At 69.3% G+C, this 19,038-nt stretch overlaps 1 protein-coding gene across 1 annotated transcript in view; it reads right to left on the reverse strand.

Moving 5' to 3' along the window:
- Positions 1-6: 6 nt before the first annotated feature.
- Positions 7-19,038, reverse strand: part of DOCK6 (dedicator of cytokinesis 6) — a 56,565-nt gene continuing 37,533 nt past the window's right edge. Inside the window, 30 exon segments of the mRNA XM_065575719.1 lie at positions 7-902; positions 2,008-2,114; positions 2,472-2,615; positions 2,756-2,896; positions 2,898-2,993; positions 3,416-3,505; positions 4,071-4,169; positions 4,171-4,197; positions 6,383-6,397; positions 7,216-7,347; positions 7,515-7,658; positions 8,654-8,846; positions 9,430-9,530; positions 9,779-9,937; positions 10,223-10,375; positions 11,340-11,348; positions 11,350-11,436; positions 11,438-11,476; positions 11,915-12,011; positions 12,545-12,629; positions 12,792-12,918; positions 13,191-13,286; positions 13,288-13,374; positions 14,060-14,211; positions 14,471-14,640; positions 15,237-15,376; positions 16,805-16,975; positions 17,689-17,802; positions 18,102-18,242; positions 18,494-18,589. Coding sequence (XP_065431791.1) covers positions 731-902; positions 2,008-2,114; positions 2,472-2,615; positions 2,756-2,896; positions 2,898-2,993; positions 3,416-3,505; positions 4,071-4,169; positions 4,171-4,197; positions 6,383-6,397; positions 7,216-7,347; positions 7,515-7,658; positions 8,654-8,846; positions 9,430-9,530; positions 9,779-9,937; positions 10,223-10,375; positions 11,340-11,348; positions 11,350-11,436; positions 11,438-11,476; positions 11,915-12,011; positions 12,545-12,629; positions 12,792-12,918; positions 13,191-13,286; positions 13,288-13,374; positions 14,060-14,211; positions 14,471-14,640; positions 15,237-15,376; positions 16,805-16,975; positions 17,689-17,802; positions 18,102-18,242; positions 18,494-18,589 — 3,384 coding nt within the window. The 3' untranslated portion in view covers positions 7-730.

A 19,038-nucleotide genomic window follows, 5' to 3' on the forward strand; every position in this document is an offset into this window, starting at 1 on the left:
GGGGGCAGCTCGCTGAGCTTTGGTCCAGATGCAAGGTCCCCGGCAGGATCGGGGCCACCCCACCTCTGCCCCCAGCTGCTGGGTAAACAGGCCAGACACCCCGCCTGGCTCCCGCAGCACCGCGCCCAGGCCGCGGGAGAGACGCCCCGGGCAGCAGAAGGGGTGGAGAACGACCCCACCACACCACAGCATTTGACTGGGTCGAGTGGGCCGGGGGGGGGGGGGGGGGGGGGGGAGGGGCGGGTTGGGCCGGCTCCATGCGGGGGGTTCAGTAAGGCACTCTGGAGGCTGGGAGGGGTGTCTCCCCCCGCACCCCGGGCTGGAAGAGCAGACGCAGCCGGTCCAAGGTCCTCCTAGCCCTCTGGCTTGTGGAGACTTGACCTGTTCAGAGAGTTTCGGGGGGGGGGGGAAACGGGACCCTCCAATTAATCCAATGGGTGAAATTAACATGTGACAAATCCGCCCCCTACCTGGCGGGTGGGGGGACCCCGGTAACTGCCGGGTGTGGAGAGACCCCAGGGAACAAGCCAGTCCTGGATTCCCAGCTCAGGGAAGGGAATGGGGTGTAGTGGGGAGAGCCAGGACTCCTGGGTCCCATTCCTGGCTCTGCCACAGGATTCCCTGCGTGACTCTGGGTAAGTCCTCTCCCTGCCTCAGTGTCTCCTCTCGTCCCGTGTGTATTCCGGCTGGGAACGTCTCTCCGTGTCAGTGCCGGGCCGGGCGCTGGGGCTCACCGGTGGGTGGAGCGCGGGACGAGGGGGGCGTAGAGCTGGGGGATCCGCCGGCTCAGCAGCGGGTGCAGCGACTCCCGGAGACGCAGGTAGTTCCGTTCCAGCTCCCGGTGATACTCGCGCTGGTCCGGCCCGATCAGCGCCTTGTTCTTACGCAGGGCGTCCTCGCACCTGCAACCGAGGGGGGGCTCATGACCACGGCCAACAGGGGTCCCAAAATGCACTGCTTCTCCCCCAGCTGAGTGCAGGCTCAGTGCCGGGGAAGGACAATGGCAGGGGAGACGGATTTGGGGGGCTCGGAGCCCAAAGGAGGGATCCCAGGTGGGGGGAGGGGGAATCCCGTCTCCCTTCAGGGAAGCCCCTCCCCCAACCCTGCTCGGGGCAGGGAGGGACCAGGACCCAGCCCCCCACCTCCTGGGGGTGAGGCCAGCCCTGGAGACAGTGTGTGAGGGGCAGCATGACGTGTGGTGGGCTGGGCAGAGACAGATGGGCCATGCGGGTGGGGGAGATGGTGGGTGCTAGGTTTGGGGGGGCAGAGAGACAGGTGGGCAGAACAGAGGGGGAGATGGGGGTGCTAGGTTTGGGGGGGCAGAGAGACAGGTGGGGCAGGGCAGAGGGGGAGATGGGGGTACTAGGCTTGGGGGGGCAGAAAGACAGGTGGGCAGGACAGAGGGGGACATGGGGGTGCTAGGCTTGGGGGGGCAGAGAGACAGGTGGGCCGTGCGGGTGGGGGAGATGGGGGTGGTTAGGTGGGGGGGCAGAGAGACAGATGGGCGGGGCAGAGGGGGAGATGGGGGTGCTAGGTTTGGGGGGGCAGAGAGACAGGTGGGCCGTGTGGGTGGGGGAGATGGGGGTGCTAGGTTTGGGGGGGCAGACAGACAGGTAAGCAGGGCAGAGGGGGAGATGGGGGTGCTAGGTTGGGGGGGGCAGAGAGACAGGTGGGCCGTGCGGGTGGGGGAGATGGGGGTGTTGGGTTTGGGGGGGCAGAGAGACAGATGGGCTGTGCAGAGGGGGAGATGGTGGTGCTAGGTTTGGGGGGGCAGACAGACAGATGGGCGGGACAGAGGGGGAGATGGGGGTGCTAGGTTTGGGGGGGGCAGAGAGACAGGTGGGCCGTGTGGGTGGGGGAGATGGGGGTGTTAGGTTTGGGGGGGGCAGACAGACAGGTGGGCGGGGGCAGAGGGGGAGATGGGGGTGCTAGGTTGGGGGGGCAGACAGACAGGTGGGCGGGGTCGAGGGTGAGATGGGGGTGTTAGGTTGGGGGGGGGGGCGGTACCGTTTGGTGAAGTCCCTGAAGCAGAGGCGCAGCTTGTTGTGGTGCCGGTAGAGCCGGGGGTCGTCCGGGATCTCGGCCAGGAACACCTGGGCCACCTCCAGCGGGCCCTGGGCAACGGGCAGCGGGTTAGAGCCCTGCCCCCACCAGGCCCAGCCCTGCCCCCTCCGCCCCCAGCCCAGCCCTGCCCTGCCCCTGCCCAGCCCTGCCCCCGACCCCCACCCAGCCCTGCCCGGTGCTCCTCACTCCCGACCCCCAACCCCCTGCTAGTCCAGCCCTGCCTGGTGCCCCTCACTCCCCACCCGTATGATTCAACTCCTGGCACTAGGGCCAAGGCTGCCATGGGGCAGGCCCAGCGGGGGGGGGGGGGGGAGGGGAAGGGCGGGCACTGGGGCAGGGAAGGATCTGTGCCCCCTCCCAGCCCGTGACCCCCGACCCCCCCTGCCCTGCCCCGGGCGCCACCCGACCTGGTTGACGGTGGTGCCCACGCAGCCCTGCAGCACCATCTGCAGCATCTTGGCATCGGCCGGGTCCTGGTGGGTGGCGAAGGCCAATTCCTGCGTCTTCTTCTGCATGTCCTCGATGGCCACCTCGATGGGGGTCAGGATGATCTGGGGGCACCGGGGGGGGCGTCAGCACCCTGCCCCCTGCCGAGCCCCCACCTCACTCCCCATAGCCTGGCACCCACTGCCGAGCGTCCCTCCCCCACCCCTACTGAACCCCCGCCGAGCCCCCCACCCCCGGCCGGCACCTCCTCCTTGTGGATGACGGGCAGGCGGGTTCTGATGTAGGGGAAGGCGTGCGAGGTGGTGAGCAGCGTCTTGCGCTTGTGCTGCTCGTGCAAGTCCCCGTGCGCCCGCCCGTCCCGCGTGAAGGGCGTGCAGAAGAGGAAGGGTCCGTAGGCCGTAGTTCTTCTCGAAGTAGGTGACTCGCTCCTTCAGCTCGTAGGTGTCGAAGAACGGCTCCACGTAGGTCAGCTGGATGTAGGCCTGGGGGGCGGGGGGAGGCCGTGAGGGGGATCTGCCCCCCCAGCCCCAGGGAACCCCATGCCAGGAGCACCTGGCCCACACCGCCCTCTTCCCGGCCCCAGAGCTGGGCGACCCTTGGGCGAATCCTTGTCCTGCTCCGTGCCTCAGTTTCCCCTCCTGCCTCGTGTCAGGGCCTGTCTCGCTGTGTCCAGGCAGCACCCGTGGACGACGGGGACCCCCAATCTCGGCTGGGGTCTGCGCAGCACCCGGGGCGACGGGGACCCCCAATCTCGGCTGGGGTCTGCGCAGCACCCGGGGCGTGACGGGGGCCCTGATCTGGGCAGCACCCGGGGCAGTGGGGGAGGGAGGGGGCCCGATCTCGGCCGGGGTCTCCAGGCACTGCCGTATACCCAGGCAGTGGCCAGCCGGGCCCCCGGCTTTACCTTGTTGGGGTCCAGCTTGGCCTTGTCCACGGGGTTCGAGTCCTTGATGATCTCGACCAGGTCGTCCCCGAAGCGCTCGGCGTAGAACTCCTGTGTGGGGGGAGAGACCCCCCCAGTCTATAGGGCCGGGCCTGGAACCGGCCAGTTTCCAGCCAGGGAGCCTCCGGCCAGCACCCCCAGAACAGCCCCGGGGCCCCCAGCCTGGGAGTGGAGGGACCACGGAGGCCCAGTGTTTGTCCAGGGACCCCAAGGCCCCCCCCGCTGCCCGAGCCCCTGACAGGAGTCGCCTCAGTGCCCGGAGACCACAATGATGGGCAGAGGGGGCAGGGGCACCTGGCGATCAGGGGTCCATGACGGGGAGCACCAAGCCGGGCTCCCGGGAGAGCTGCCAAAATCCAGCAGGATTCCCCCCCCCCGCTGTGGGGAGCCAGGGGGCAGCACGAGGGGCAGAAGCAGCCCACGGGGCACCCCGCGCCCACCCTGACGGGGACTCCAGCCAGAGAGGCTCGAGGGGGAGAGCAGGGGCCATTTCCAACCGAGTCACAGCCCCCAGCTCCCCTCTCCCTGGGCTGCCCCCCATCCTGCCAGTGCCCCTCACTCCCAACCCATAGCCCCCAGCTCCCCCGACCCTGGGCTCCCCCCGCCCCCGCCTCACCTCCAGCCGGTGGGAGATCTCGGCCAGCTTGGTGATGGATGGTTCTTTATACACGAACTCCTGCTCGTCCAGGTCCCCGAACTTGCTGCCGTAAAAACCCGACCCGGAAATACGTCCCGAACATGCGCTGGGGCCTGGGGCAGAGCGGGGCCGGTGAGCCTGGACGGGCAGGGCCCGTGGGGAGGCCAAGAGCCGGCGGCCACAAGCACCTCATGGGCTCGGCCCTCCCTTAAGTTCAGCCACCTCTGGGGTGCAGCGTGACAGCTGGATACAGCAAGAGCTTGGGGGCAGGAGAGAGCGCCCCCTACTGAGCCCCCCGGCCCTGCAGCACAGCGCCCCCATGTGTCCGGCATGAGCGCCCCCTATTGAGCCCACTGCAGCACGGCGCCCGACACTGACTGCTGGGGGCAGTGACCCCATCTGAGCCCCCTGCCCCACTCCCTGCATCCCCCAGCATGTCCTGGGGCCTGCTGGCCCCACCCCTGCCCAGTGAGACCCGTCCCGGACCTGGCACGCAGCCCCGATGCCAGGCAGCTCCCAGCCGCGCTGCGGCACGGGGCCGGTGAGCTGTGGCAGGCTGAGCCGGGAGGCCGATAGCCAGGGGGCTGCCGGGAGGTGGGGGGGGGGGGGAGCGGCCACGGTGCTGCCTTAGGGGAACCCTGGGACCAGACTGACGGGGGTGGGGGGGTGACTCTCTGGGCTCCCGGTTGGGGATAGAGTGGGGGGACGGGGGGGCTGCAGGGAGCAGTGGGACCTAATGGTTACAGCAGGATGCCTGGGTTCTCTCCCCAGCGCTGGGAGGGGAAGTGGGAGCTAGTGGTTAGACCCCACCCATAGCTGGGAAGAGAACTCAGGAGTCCTGGCTCTCGGCTCCTCTGCTCTAACCCCAGCCCCCCCATCCCTTCCCTCTCAGCCAGGACCCAGCGCTGCTCTCTGACCCTGTGGGGAGCCGTCCGGGCTGGCGGGGCCGGGCGCAGCAGGGAAACCCGCGGCCTTGCCCACATGCCGGGTCTTAAGCCCATGTTCATGGGCCCCGAGGCTATGAGGCTGGACCCAGAAACCGCCAGGCTGGGGGGGGTGCCAGGGAGCGGCCCCCCCAGCTCCTACCCAGGCACTCGGCTGCCACGGCCGCACCCCCCCATCCTCCAGCACTCTCCTGCCCCCAGAACTCCCCCTCCTCTCTCCCTCGGTATCCTCCTCCCCTGCCTCCCCCCGGACCTGGCTGGGAGGTTGCCACAGCTTGGAGGACACGGTCCAGGGAGCCCCCCAAATCGGCGGGACGCCCCAGGGGGGCGACTTACCGCAGCGTCGAGGTAGGAGGAGCAGCAGCGGGCAGGACCGGCGGCCGGGGAGAGAAGACGAGAGGCAGCAGGTTAGCGGGGGCAGCAGACGGCTCCTAGCGTGGCGCTGGGGCGGGGGGGGGGGGGGGCGGGAGAGATCGCCACCCCCCTTGCAACCATGCAGCCCCCCCCGGGCGCTGCCACCCCCAGCCACCTCCACTTTGACCCCTCGTTCAGAGGTGAAAGGTCACCAGGGTCACAGCTGGGGGTCGCTCTGGGCACACTGGGCCGGGGGGGTTGGTGGGGCTGCACCCCCACCCCCTTTGGGGATTACCTGCCCTGGCCCACAGCTCTTCCCAGCCAGGGCTACCCGGCCCCCCCAGCCTGGAAACAGGCACCAAGCAGGGACCAGCCGAGCTCTGGTAACTCATCACGCCCCGGACAACCGCCCACGGCCATGCTCACTTGCACCACTAACCACTAGACCCCGCCCCCCTCCCCGAGCCAGGGAGAGAACCCAGGAGTCCTGGCTCCCAGCCCCCGCCGCTCGAACCACTAGACCCCGCCCCCCTCCCCGAGCCAGGGAGAGAACCCAGGAGTCCTGGCTCCCATCCCCCACCGCTCGAACCACTAGACCCCGCCCCCCTCCCCGAGCCAGGGAGAGAACCCAGGAGTCCTGGCTCCCAGCCCCCGCTGCTCGAACCACTAGACCCCCGCACCCCTCCCCGAGCCAGGGAGAGAACCCAGGAGTCCTGGCTCCCAGCCCCCCCCGTTCTAACCCACCAGCCCCCACTCCCCTCCCAGAGCCGGGGAGAGAACCCAGGAGTCCTGGCTCCCAGCCTCCCACCCCGCGTTCTAACCACTAGACCCCACTTCCCAAGCTGGGCAGAGTTAGAAACAGACCATTCCGCCGGGCAGCCCGGACCATGCGGGGGGGGAGGCAATGGGGGGGACGGGGACTGTGAGGGTGCTGCACACACCGGGCTGGGGGGGACGGGGGCACGCACACATACACACACACGCGTGTCCTACCTCCCAGCCAGCGCTCTGACAGGACGGGCGCAGGGGGGGAGAGAGCAGGAGAGAGAGCACGTCAATTGCCATCGGGACCCCCCCGCAGCGCAGGATCGGGGCCGTGCCCGCATCACACCCCGACCCCCCCGGACACTGCAGACAGGGCTCGGGGGTGAGGCCTGACCGATTGGAAAACACTGCCCCCCCGCCCCGGAGAACCGGGGCATCCCAGGGGCACCCCCCCTTCCGCATTCAGTGGGAGGCTGGGGTCCGCTCCCCTGTGATGCACATCTCTGCCACAAGGGGGCGCTGTCACCAAGGGACCATGCCCCCACACTGCCTCAGCTGAGCGGCCAAGGGGCCCCCTCAGGCTAATAGAAATCACTCCATGGTGCAGAGGGGGAAACTGAGGCACGGAGAGGAAGGGACCTGCCCAGGGACGCAGGGAGACAGTGGCAGAACCAGGGAGAAAACCCAGGAGTCCTGGCTCCCAGCCCCCCCTGCTCTAACCACACGACCCCACTCCCCTCCCAGAGCTGGGGAGAGAACCCAGGAGTCCTGGCTCCCAGCCCCCCCTGCTCCAACCACACGACCCCACTCCCCTCCCAGAGCTGGGGAGAGAACCCAGGAGTCCTGGCTCCCAGCCCCCCTGCTCTAACCACATGACCCCACTCCCCTCCCAGAGCCGGGGCGGGAACCCAGGCATCCTGGCTCCCAGCCCCCCTTGCTCTAACCACTAGCCTCCACTCCCCTCCCAGAGCCGGGGAGAGAACCCAGGAGTCCGGGCTGTGGGTCCCAGCACTGTCCCCCAGAGCCGCTCGGCCCCGGCCGTGCTCGCGGCGGGCACTCACCTGGCTGCTGATCTTGCCGAAGGCGTCCTGCAGTTTGCCGTGCAGAGCCGCCAGCTTCTTGAACTCCCGGTTGGCCTCGTAGATCGGGATGAGGATCTTGTAGACTTCGTTCACCGCCTCGTACAGCCCGCCCTGGGGGGTGGGGGAGTCAGACGGGGGGTCGCAGCCCCCCAGCCACGGGAGCACAGGGGGCAGGGACCGTAGAGCCAGTCTGCCCCCTGCCCGGCTCCCCCAGGCCCAGTTCCAGGTTCCCTCCCTCGGCCGGCGGCGGCAGTAAGGGCCGTTCCCCGGGTGCTCACCAGGGTGAAGAAGGCGGCCGCCTGCTCCAGCAGCCCCACCAGCCCCAGCTCGGTGAAGAACTTCCCGGAGCAGATCCCCTCCTCGTCCGGGGCCAGCACGTCGTCCGAGACGGCCGATTCCTCCAGCACGTTGGACGAGACGCCCTGCCGGAGACGGGCGGTGAGCCGAGAACCCCGCGCAGGCCTGCCTGGGGATGGGGCAGGGAGGTGGCTGTAGTCGGGGGGCTGGGAGCCAGGACTCCTGGGGTCTCTCCCAAGCTCTGGGAGGGGAGTGGGGTCTAGTGGTTAGAGCAGGGGGGGGCTGGGGGCCAGGACTCCTGGGTTCTCTCCCCACAGCAGCAGGGAGCGGGGCTGGTGGTCAGAGCAGGGGGCTGGGAGCCAGGACTCCTGGGTTCTCTCCCCAGCACAGGGGAGCGGGGCTGGTGGTCAGAGCAGGGGGCTGGGAGCCAGGACTCCTGGGGTCTCTCCCAAGCACAGGGGAGCGGGGCTGGTGGTCAGAGCAGGGGGCTGGGAGCCAGGACTCCTGGGTTCTCTCCCCAGCAGGGGGAAGCGGGGCTGGTGGTCAGAGCAGGGGGCTGGGAGCCAGGACTCCTGGGTTCTCTCCCCAGCAGGGGGGAGCGGGGCTGGTGGTCAGAGCAGGGGGCTGGGAGCCAGGACTCCTGGGTTCTCTCCCCAGCACTGGGGAGCGGGGCTGGTGGTCAGAGCAGGGGGCCGGGAGCCAGGACTCCTGGGTTCTCTCCCCAGCAGGGGGGGAGCGGGGGCTGGTGGTCAGAGCAGGGGGCTGGGAACCAGGACTCCTGGGTTCTCTCCCCAGCACGGGGGAGCGGGGCTGGTGGTCAGAGCAGGGGGCTGGGAGCCAGGACTCCTGGGTTCTCTCCCCAGCACGGGGGAGCGGGGCTGGTGGTCAGAGCAGGGGGCCGGGAGCCAGGACTCCTGGGTTCTCTCCCCAGCAGGGGGGAGCGGGGCTGGTGGTCAGAGCAGGGGGCTGGGAACCAGGACTCCTGGGTTCTCTCCCCAGCACGGGGGAGCGGGGCTGGTGGTCAGAGCAGGGGGCCGGGAGCCAGGACTCCGGGTTTCTCTCCCTCTCCCCTTGGCAGGGGTGGTGTGGCTGGCCAGTGCCCGAGGGGGCTGGGGCTCACCTGGAAGGAGACGCAGCCCACGGGCAGGTGGCGGGAGTCCTCCAGCATGCTCAGGTACTCGGCCACCAGCGCGGCTGCGTGCACCAGGCACTGCGCCGCCTCGGCGTGGTTCCCCTGCGACGAGTGCTTGGCCGCCATGTTCTGCAGCCACGTCAGCCGCAGGTCTGGGGAGTTCTGGTAGCCTTTGGCGATCCTGGGAGAGAGACGGGCTAGGAGCCAGGACGCCTGGGTTCTCTCCCCAGTCCGGGGGGTCTGGGAGCCAGGACGCCTGGGTTCTCTCCCCGGTCCAGGGGGTCTGGGAGCCAGGACGCCTGGGTTCTCTCCCCGGTCCTGAGAGGGGAGGGGGGTCTAGTGGGTTAGAGTGGCGGGGGGTGGGGGCAGGGCTGGGAGCTAGGACGCCTGGGTTCTCTCCCCGGTCCAGGGGGGGTGGGGGGGCTGGGAGCCAGGACTCAGTCCTTTAGCTTGTGGCAAGTCTCCCCTCCCTGCTCCTCAGCCCCCGACTTCTCTAGCGGGAGGTGCCACTTCCAGGGAGTTGGGGGGGGGGGGGCCCTGTATTCCTGCATGGAGGGGGGTGGGCAGCGGGTGAGGGCAGGACCATGCACCTGGCTGGGGGGCGGAGAGGGCTTGGGGGGAGGACACTGGAGGAGGAGGATGGGGGACATGGCTGGGCAGGGGGCGTGGGGTGTGATGTGGCCGGGGGGCGGGGCCATGGCCAGGGGGCGGGGCCATGGCCAGGGGGCGGGGCCATGGCCAGGGGGCGGGGCCAGGGCTCTCACCTGTACATCAGGTCGATCAGCATCTCTGGATCCTCCTGGTGCTCCTTCATCTTGACGGTGTCGGTGAGGATCATGTGCAGGTTGAAGACGAGGTCCTGCACCTGGGGAGGCAGCGGGCTCAGACTCCCCCTCCCCGCCCATCACCCCACACGGCCAGCGCCGCTCTGGGGTATGGCTGGGCGGGGCCCCTGCCTGCCACGGGGGGCCCTTGGCCGGGCCAGCCCCAGGCTGTAGAGAGAATCCTGTGGGCCCCCCCCGCTCAGTGCCCACTCAGCTACAGGAATGGGGGCACTGGGCTGGGCGGGGGCCTGTCAATCAGGGCAGGTGTCCCCCCCCCCCCCCCCCGTACCTGCTCAGCGAAGCTGCTGTCCCGCAGCCCGGCGTCCTCCTCGGCGTAGCTCAGGATGGTTTTCAGCGAGCGCCGCAGATGCTCCTCGTTGAAGTTGGACGAGGTCCCGACGAGCGAGGACAGGGACATGGTCACCTGCATCTTCACCCGGGCAAAGTTCTGCGGGGGACAGGGGGAGGCTGAGCCGAGGAACCCGTAGCGCCCCCTGCTGCTTGGGCACAGCGCGCCTGGCCCGGGGGGTGAGGGTAGGGGATGCCCAGACAGCCCCTGGGATCCCGCTGGCTGCGCCCGAGGTCCCTGGCGGCCTGGCCCAGGGGTGATCCCCGGAGTCTCCAACAAACCGTCCCCATCGTCCACCTGCAACGGAGCCGCCGGCGGGGCCCAGCCGACTGCTGTGCTCCACCCCAGAGACAGCCGCATGGCGGGGGGGGGGGCTGCACTCACGTGGCCGATCTCGAAGTTCTGGCGCATGAGCAGGTAGAGGGAGGCGCTGGCGTGGGCGCGGATGGCAGCCACCCGGCTGCTGCAGTGACGCAATAGCCGCAGACACAGGTCGGCGCAGAGCTCCGTGTCCTCCTCGAACAGCATCTCCGGGAACTGCACCGGGAGAGGGGTTAGAGCCGCCGGGGGGCTGCCCCCTGGACGCCTGGGTTCTCGCCCGGCGCTGGCAGGGAGCGGGGGGCACTGGGAGCCAGGACGCCTGGGTTCTCGCCCAGCGCTGGCAGGGAGCGGGGGGCACTGGGAGCCACGATGCCTGGGTTCTCGCCCAGCGCTGGCAGGGAGCGGGGGGCACTGGGAGCCAGGACGCCTGGGTTCTCGCCCAGCGCTGGCAGGGAGCGGGGGGCACTGGGAGCCAGGACGCCTGGGTTCTCGCCCAGCGCTGGCAGGGAGCGGGGGGCACTGGGAGCCACGATGCCTGGGTTCTCGCCCGGCGCTGACAGGGAGCGGGGGGCACTGGGAGCCAGGACGCCTGGGTTCTCGCCCAGCGCTGGCAGGGAGCGGGGGGCGCTGGGAGCCAGGACGCCTGGGTTCTCACCCGGCGCTGGCAGGGAGTGTGGGGCGCTGGGAGCCAGGACGCCTGGGTTCTCGCCCAGCGCTGGCAGGGAGCGGGGGGGCACTGGGAGCCAGGACGCCTGGGTTCTCGCCCGGCGCTGGCAGGGAGCGGGGGACGCTGGGAGCCACGACGCCTGGGTTCTCACCCGGCGCTGGCAGGGAGCGGGGGGCGCTGGGAGCCAGGACACCTGGGTTCTCATCCGGCGCTGGCAGGGAGTGGGGTCCAGGGGCTGGAGCGGGGGACGCTGGGAGCCAGGACGCCTGGGTTCTCGCCCGCACTGGCAGGAAGTGGGGTCCAGTGGACAGGGGGTTGGGTTCCCGTTCTGGCTTCCCCACTCCCTCTGGATGGAGTGACACGAACCTGGGTGCGACCTCCCCAGAGCCGGCCCCCCCCGGGCTCCGATCTCCCTTCTCCCCGGCAGCCCGGTCACCCGTCAACCACCCCCCAGCTCCCCGCGGGCCAGGGGTCTACCTGCGCCGGTCAGGCCCCGCTGGGGGCCCCACTCACCTTGCTCACACAGCGCCCTCTGGGAGGCGAAGCAATGCTGCAGGAAGGCGGCGCTGGGCGTGCAGGCCATGCTGTGTAGCAGCACCCGCAGCACCCCCGTCCAGCGCGCTCTCCTTGGCCTCCGCCAGCAGCACCGTCTGCGGGGACACGGGCCGTGAGCGGGGTGCTTCTGGGGGCGGAGCTTTTGGGGAGTGGGGGGTGGAGCTCACCAGGGGTGGGGAGGGCAGAGCTGGGGGGATTGGGGGGCAGAGCTTGCTGGGAGGGAGGGAGGAGGCCGGAGCTCGCTGGGGGAGGGGCCGTGAGGGTCGTGCTTCTGGGGGGCGGAGCTCACTGGGGGGAGGGCGGAGCTTGCCGCGGGGCAGAGCTTGTGGGGTATTGCCGGGGCGGGAGGGCAGAGTCTCCTGGGGAAACCAGTGCCTGATGTTCACAGGGGGCAGGGGCTGGTTGTTAGAGGCGGGAGCTGGGAGCCAGGGACTCCTGGGTTCCATCCCCAGCTCTGGGAGGGGGCAGGGACAGGTGAGCGGCGGGTGTGGGGGGTGCTGGGAGGGAAGGGGGTAACTCCACCTTGTCCCCACCTGGACGATGATCTCCAGCGTGTCCAGCACCACCAGGCTGGCCTCGGTCGCCAGGTTCCCCTCCACCAGCACCTCCTGCTCCACCTCCTCCCGGCTCCTGGGGCAGAGCGGGGCATCAACGTCCACCCCTCCCAGCCCCTCTGCCCCCCAGCCCGGTGCCCCCCAGGGCCAGCCCCCCACGGTGCCATGGGCTCCCTGGCATCGCTCCCATCCTGGTCCCTGCCCGGTGCCTCCAGCGCCCACCCACCCCATGGCCCCCCAGCATCTATCCCCCACCTCGACACTGCCCCAGCAGCCCCCAGCCTGGAGCCCCCCAGGGCCAGTGCCCCCATGGTGTCCCGGGATCCCTGGCATCACTCCCATCCTGGTCCCTGCCTGGCACTCCCGAGCCCGGGGTCCCCTAGCTCCCTCCACCGCCCAGCCACCAGCACGGCTCCACCCCGGTGCCCCCCTCAGCGACCAGCCCCACCCCTGTGCCCCCAGCGGCCAGCCTCCCCTCCACCCTGGCGCCCCCCCAGTATCCACCCTCCCCTCCACCCCGGCGCCCCCCCCAGCAGCCAGCCCCCACCCATGTCCCCAGCATCCTCCCTCCCCTCCCAGACGGGGCCCGCGGCGCCGCAGCCCACGTACTTGTCCACCTTGTCGGAGTTCGGGCGCCAGTGAGCGAGGTTCTTCCTCCAGCGAACGCTCTCCTGGCCCCCCAGGGGGCTGCGCTCTGCGGGAAAGGGGGGGGGTCAGGAGCCGCATGGCAGGGGCTGGGGGGGGCCGCAGGCTGAGGTGGGGTGCAGGGGCAGGCTGGGGGAGTCTGGCAGGTGCAAAGGGGCGGGGCCGGTGGGGTAGGGGGCAGGGAGGGGGGGGGGCACGGCCATGGGCTCACCCCTGCTGCGCCGCACCATCTCCTGGCGCGCGCCGACGGTGCCCAGGATGGCCTCCTCCAGCCGCGCCTTCATGTCCAGTGACTTCTTGAAGGCCAGACTGCTGATACGCTCGAAGGCCTTCCTGCCCTGCGGGAGGGGGGGTGGGGGGGAGATTAAGCACTGGGGGGGGGGGCTGATGGAAGGTTCCCGGGGGAATCGGATCCCCAGGGAATCCCCCCAGCCCACTGGGTCCCCCCCCAGATCCACCCCCAGCCTGCTGGATCCCCCCAGATCTGCCCCCCGCCCACTGGATCCCTGCCCCTAGATCCTCCCCCCCGCCCGCTGGATCCCCCCAGATCTGCCCCCCGCCCACTGGATCCCTGCCCCTAGATCCCCCCGGGTCCCCCCAGACCCCGCACCTTGTACTCAAAGCAAGCCACGCAGACGTAGAGCAGGTCGAGGAGGCGGCCGAGGTGCAGGGGGGGCAGCTCCGCACACCAGCTGTGCAGCACCCCCCGCGTCCCCGTTCTTCAGCACCCACAGCACGCAGGCCAGCAGGGTGCGGCTCGCCTCGGCCGACAGAGTGCCGGCCGGCCGCGGGGGCTGCGGGGAGAGACGGGTCAGCGCCCAGCCCCGCCCGGCTGGGGGGGCCGCGGGGAGAGACGGGTCAGCGCCCAGTCCCGCCCAGCTGGGGGGGCCGCGGGGAGAGACGGGTCAGCGCCCAGCCCCGCCTGGCTGGGGGGGCCGCGGGGAGAGACGGGTCAGCGCCCAGCCCCGCCCGGCTGGGGGGGGCCGCGGGGAGAGACGGGTCAGCGCCCAGCCCCGCCCAGCTGGGGGGAGCTCAGGGACCGTACCCCATGGGGCGCCCTCCAGCAGCTGCCCCCCATTCCCAGCCCCTAGTTTCACTCACACAGCTGGGGCTGGGACCGGGACCTTTGCGGGGCCCAGGAGGGTCGATCCTGGGGGCCGGCCCCACCCACAGGCCCGGCTGCTCACTGGGGACAGCCCTGCAAGGCCAAACGAGCCTGCAGGTGCCCCCCCCCAGGGGGCGCTGTGCTTGAAGGGGAGCCACGCCTGGCTCCGTCACCAGCCCAGCCCCACAGAGGGGCTCTCGCGGCTCTGGGTGGGGATCTAGTTGTTAGAGGGCGGGGCCTGGCAGCCAGGACGCCTGGGTTCTCTCCCTGGCTCTGGGAGGGAGGGGGGACCCCAGGAAGGGAGCTTTCCATCTCCAGAGATCGGGGTCGCTCCGACGTTCCCCTCCTCCCCCTGCGCCCCGACGGGTACTCACGGCTGCCGGCAGCGGGAAGGGGCTGGCCCGGTGGGCGTGGGGCAGGGGGGAGCCGGCGATGGCCATGGCCACCGATTGGCTGATGGTGCCGCTGTCGCTGTCTCCTTCGTCCCCCGGCACGGTGACCAGGCGCCCGCGTGGACTGTGGTTCTCTGGGGGGGGGAAGAGCGCAGCGCTGGGGGGCGTCGGGGCACCAGCCAGCCCGGGGGTCCCCGGACAGAGGAAACGGGACAGGGTCAGGATCTCCGACGCCTGGGTCCTCTCCCTGGCCTTGGGAGCCGGGAGCCAGGACTCCTGGGCTCTCTCCCGAGCTCCGGGAGGGGAGTGGGGGATAGTGGTTAGCGCCGGGGGGCCTGGGTGCAGGACTGCTGGGGTCTCTCCCCGGTTAGAGCCAGGGGCTGCCCCGCTCACCGGTGAAGTCGTAGAGCTGCGGCAGGGCGTCCAGGACGATGTTGAGGAGCGGCAGGTAGAGCTGGGCCACGTGGGCGCGGACGGGGGGGGCGGCGTAGCGGGCGTCGGCGTCGTGGCTGCACAGCAGGTTGTGCAGGGCGCTGATCACCTTCTTGTGCAGGAAGAAAACGCTGGCGGGGGGGAGAGGGAGCCCGGGAATGAGACGTCCCCGTTCTAACCACTGCACCCCACTCCCCTCCCAGAGCCGGGATAGAACCCAGGAGTCCTGGCTCCCAGCCCCCCGCTCTAACCACTGCACCCCACTCCCCTCCCAGGGCCGGGATAGAACCCAGGAGTCCTGGCTCCCAGCCCCCCCTGCTCTAACCACTAGATCCCAATCCCCTCCCAGAGCCGGGATAGAACCCAGGAGTCCTGGCTCCCAGCCCCCTGCTCTAACCACTGCACCCTACTCCCCTCCCAGGGCCGGGATAGAACCCAGGAGTCCTGGCTCCCAGCCCCCCCTGCTCTAACCACTGCACCCCACTCCCCTCCCAGGGCCGGGATAGAACCCAGGAGTCCTGGCTCCCAGCCCCCCTGCTCTAACCACTAGATCCCACTCCCCTCCTAGGGCCGGGATAGAACCCAGGAGTCCTGGCTCCCAGCCCCCTGCTTTAACCACTGCACCCCGCTCCCCTCCCAGAGCCGGGATAGAACCCAGGAGTCTTGGCCCCACCCACAGGAAGCTCTGGCGAGCTCTGGGCTGGACCCCAGGGGGGACCCCGCTCACCCTTCGGCGTCCGGCTCCAGGATGAGCGCCAGCTCCGTGAGCACCAGCCCCGCCAGGAAGTGCTGCCGGCGGTAGGGCCCTGACAGCTCGAACATGCCGGCCACCCGCTGGTCCTGCGCCGGGCTGGAGAAGGCCGAGCCCTGCGGGAGCGAGCGGGGGTGAGCCAGGAGCACGGGGGGCGCGGGAACAGGAACCACCCAGCCAGCAGCTGCAACTGCCCCATGCCTGGGCTCCGCCCCAGTCCCGCCCACCGGCCCTCCCCGCAGCTGTGATGGCCGGGTCGGGGGAGCCAGAGCTCGGTATGGGACCCCCCAGATTGGCACCCCCGGGCGCCCCAGGGCCCAGTGCCCCCCCCGAGAGACGGAGCCCCCCGTATCACGGCTGCCCGGTGGCTTCGGTCGTGGGACGGTGTGACGTTATTGACATAAACTGGGACCGTATAGATCATTGTTGCAACCAAGGTCCTGTAGTGGCACCCAAATCTTGTATAAAGGGGGTCAAATGGGGTGTCTAGGACAAGATTATGGTTTACTGGTTATGATTATGCTGTCTATATGTGTGTATCACTTTTGTAGTCGAAGTTATGAATATTGGCTCTATACTGTCTGTATGGCAAACTTATGCTGTGCTTCTGGGTGACATCCCAGACAAGCTGAGATTAGCTCTGCCTAGCCTGCTTGATGGCCCATTAAGGACCATCAGCCATACAATGGACCCATTGAGAGAAGGCAGATACACCTTGTACCTCAGCAAAGTATGCAGGGACTGGCCCATGTGACTCCAGACTCCATTTTGCTGTAATTTTCCACAGTAAGAACAAAGAGGTGATCTTACACCTGGAAAAGACTATATAAGGCTGATGCCTCATCTCCATCTGGTCTTCAATCCTGCTTCATACCTCTGGAGGAACTTTGCTACAAGCTGAAGCTCTGAACAAAGGACTGAAGGACCCATCCCAGCGGGGGATGTTCCAGAGACTTGATTTGAACCTGCAGTTTATTCCATCGCTGCTGCAAGCCTGAACCAAGAACTTTGCCATTTCTGTATGTAATTGATTCCATTTAACCAATTCTAGCTCTCATCTCGATCTTTTTCCTTTTATGAATAAACCTTTAGATTTTAGATTCTAAAGGATTGGCAGCAGCGTGATTTGTGGGTAAGATCTGACTTGTATATTGACCTGGGTCTGGGGCTTGGTCCTTTGGGATCAGGAGAACCTTTTTCTTTTACTGGGGTATTGGTTTTCATAACCATTTGTCCCCATAACGAGTGGCACTGGTGGGAATACTGGGAAACTGGAGTGTCTAAGGAGATTGCTTGTGAGACTTGCGGTTAGCCGGGGGGTGAGACCGAAGTCTTAGTCTGGCTGGTTTGGTTTGGTGGAAAAACCCCAGCCTTGGGCTGTAACTGCCCTGTTTGAGCAATTTGTCCTGAGTTGGCACTCTCAGTTGGGTTCCGCCAGAACCGCATTGTCACAGAGGGCAACCTCTGCTGGAACAGGCCTGGCCCCCCGGGGATCCCCCCTTGCCCCAGGCAGGCAGCCGGCAGGGGCCGGGTCCCGGGCGTACCTGGGAGGTGGCGGAGGACACGGAGGGCGAGGGCGAGGCGGGTGGCGAGAGGTTGTGCCAGGGCAGGTTCAGACTGACGTAGTGCTCGTGGCTGCAGACGATGCGCAGGAAATCCACGCGCAGCGCCACCAGGGCGGGGGGGTTCTGGGCGCTCGGCAGCCGGCTACCGATCTGCGAGGGGGGGCGCAGCCTGTGACGGGGGGACGGGCTCCCAGGGACAGCCCAGCGGCTGACAGCTCCCCAGTTAATCCCCCCGGCCCAGCTGTCCCCCTCCGCCTGCCCCCGGCCCAGCTGTCCTCCCTGAACGCCCCCTTTCCCACCTGTCCCCCGATCACCCCCTTTCCCGCCTGTCCCCCCTGCCCAGCTGTCCCCCCTGACCGCCCCCTTTCCCGCCTGCCCCCCCGATCACCCCCTTTCTCGCCTGTCCCCCCCAAGCCCAGCTGTCCCCCCCGAATGCCCCCTTTCCCACCTGTCTGCCGATCACCCCCTTTCCCGTCTGTCCCCCCCAGCCCAGCTGTCCTCCCCGACCGCCCCCTTTCTCGCCTGTCCCCCCCAAGCCCAGCTGTCCCCCCCGAATGCCCCCTTTCCCGCCTGCCCCCCCGATCATCCCCTTTCCTGCCTGTCCCCGCCAGCCCAGCTGTCCTCCTCTGCTCATCCCTTTCTCGCCCGTCCCCGGGCCCAGCTGTACACGCCGTGATGCCCCGTGCCCACCCCCTCCCCAGCTCTGGGCATTCACTGGCTGGTCTCCCGTAGCCCGGAGGCCCATCCCCACCCCGGTTGTGAGGCCGCGGCTCAAAGCGGAGACCCGCCCACACCCTGGGGGTTTCGAAGCCTGCGGAACTCCCAGCTGCAGGACGTCCCATGGGGAGGCCGCCCCAGCCAACCTGCTTGTAGTAGAGGCGGACGAGGCTGAAGACGAAGCCGCGGTCCATCAGGGAGAGCAGGTCGTTGAGGAAGAAGGCCAGGCTGCTGTTGAGGTGCTCCACCAGCCCCACGTCCTGCGGAGACAAGGCCGGGGGGGGGTTAATGCCCCCCAGGGACACGGGGCTCCAAGCAGCCCAGGAGCAACGGGTGGGGTGAGAGAGCAGGCCGGGCTGGGGCGAGCAAGGGCAGGCAGAGGGAGGGACAGAGAGGGGATGTGGATGGATTATGGGGGGCTGGCCGGGGGGCACGGGCCATGGACGGACAACGGGGGGCTGGACAGGCTGGGGATGGAGGGAGGGACACGCTGGGGGGTTACGGGGGGACAGATGAAGGTGGGGGGTAGCTAAGCGGGAAGGGGGGCGGGGGCACCCACCTTCTGGTAGCGGCTGGCGATCTCGATGCTGACGGTGCCCACCAGGGCGGCGATGTCGTCCACGAAGCGGCTGGGGAAGCGCTGCCGGCGCGGCGCCTCCAGCTTCTGGGCCTGGTGCAGGTGCAGGGCCAGGCTCTTCCCCTGCGGGCGAGAGGCGCCGGTGCTGGGCACGGGCCGCGGGGACGCCCGGGAACGGCAGCCGCCAGAACCGCCGCCTGGAGCCTCCCTCCCCAGCGGGACCCGCCGGCCCCTTCCCCGCCCCATGAGCCAGGGACAGCGACCCCCCCCCCGTACTATATGGACAGCACTATATGGGGGAGGGTTAACGGGGGGCTCGGATACTGGGGGGCTGCCAGGCCAAGGCTGAGGGGGGGCCCTGCCCGGGCACTCACCAGCAGCCGGAAGAAGAACCAGGCCTGGCGTATCACGGCCTCGCGCACGGCGCCGGTGCTCACCACCCACTGCAGGGCCAGCTCCTCGTGCAGCAGCTGGGAGGAGACAGCCGGGCGGTTACCAGGGGCGGGGGGCACGGCCGGCAGCACCAAGGGGGTAACGCCGCGGGGGGAGCTCGTCTCCTCCCGGGCTGGGGCATCGAGTGTCTTCCCCCTCCCCCCACTGCTCCTACACCGATTTACCCCCCGGCCCCCATCACCCTCCCTGCTCTGCAATCCACACCGCCTCCCCCGCCCCCCCGCGGCCAGGCCAGGCTCTGAGCCCTTGGCACAGGTGGGAAACCGAGGCCCAGGGAGACTGAGCTACGTCGGTTCAGCCCTGCTGCCATGAGCCAGGCCTGGCTCCGGCAGTTCTCCTGACCTGGGCACGGTTCCCCGCTCCCCACGACGCCTGCCGGGCGGGTCGAGCAGCGGAAACGCTCCGGGGTGGAGGCGTTAGCGGCTCCGGCCGGGACAGACCCTGGGTTCACCTGGCCCCAGCACGG

Source organism: Chrysemys picta, chromosome 22 (assembly GCF_011386835.1).
Source record: "Chrysemys picta bellii isolate R12L10 chromosome 22, ASM1138683v2, whole genome shotgun sequence".
Taxonomy (NCBI): Eukaryota; Metazoa; Chordata; order Testudines; family Emydidae; genus Chrysemys; species Chrysemys picta.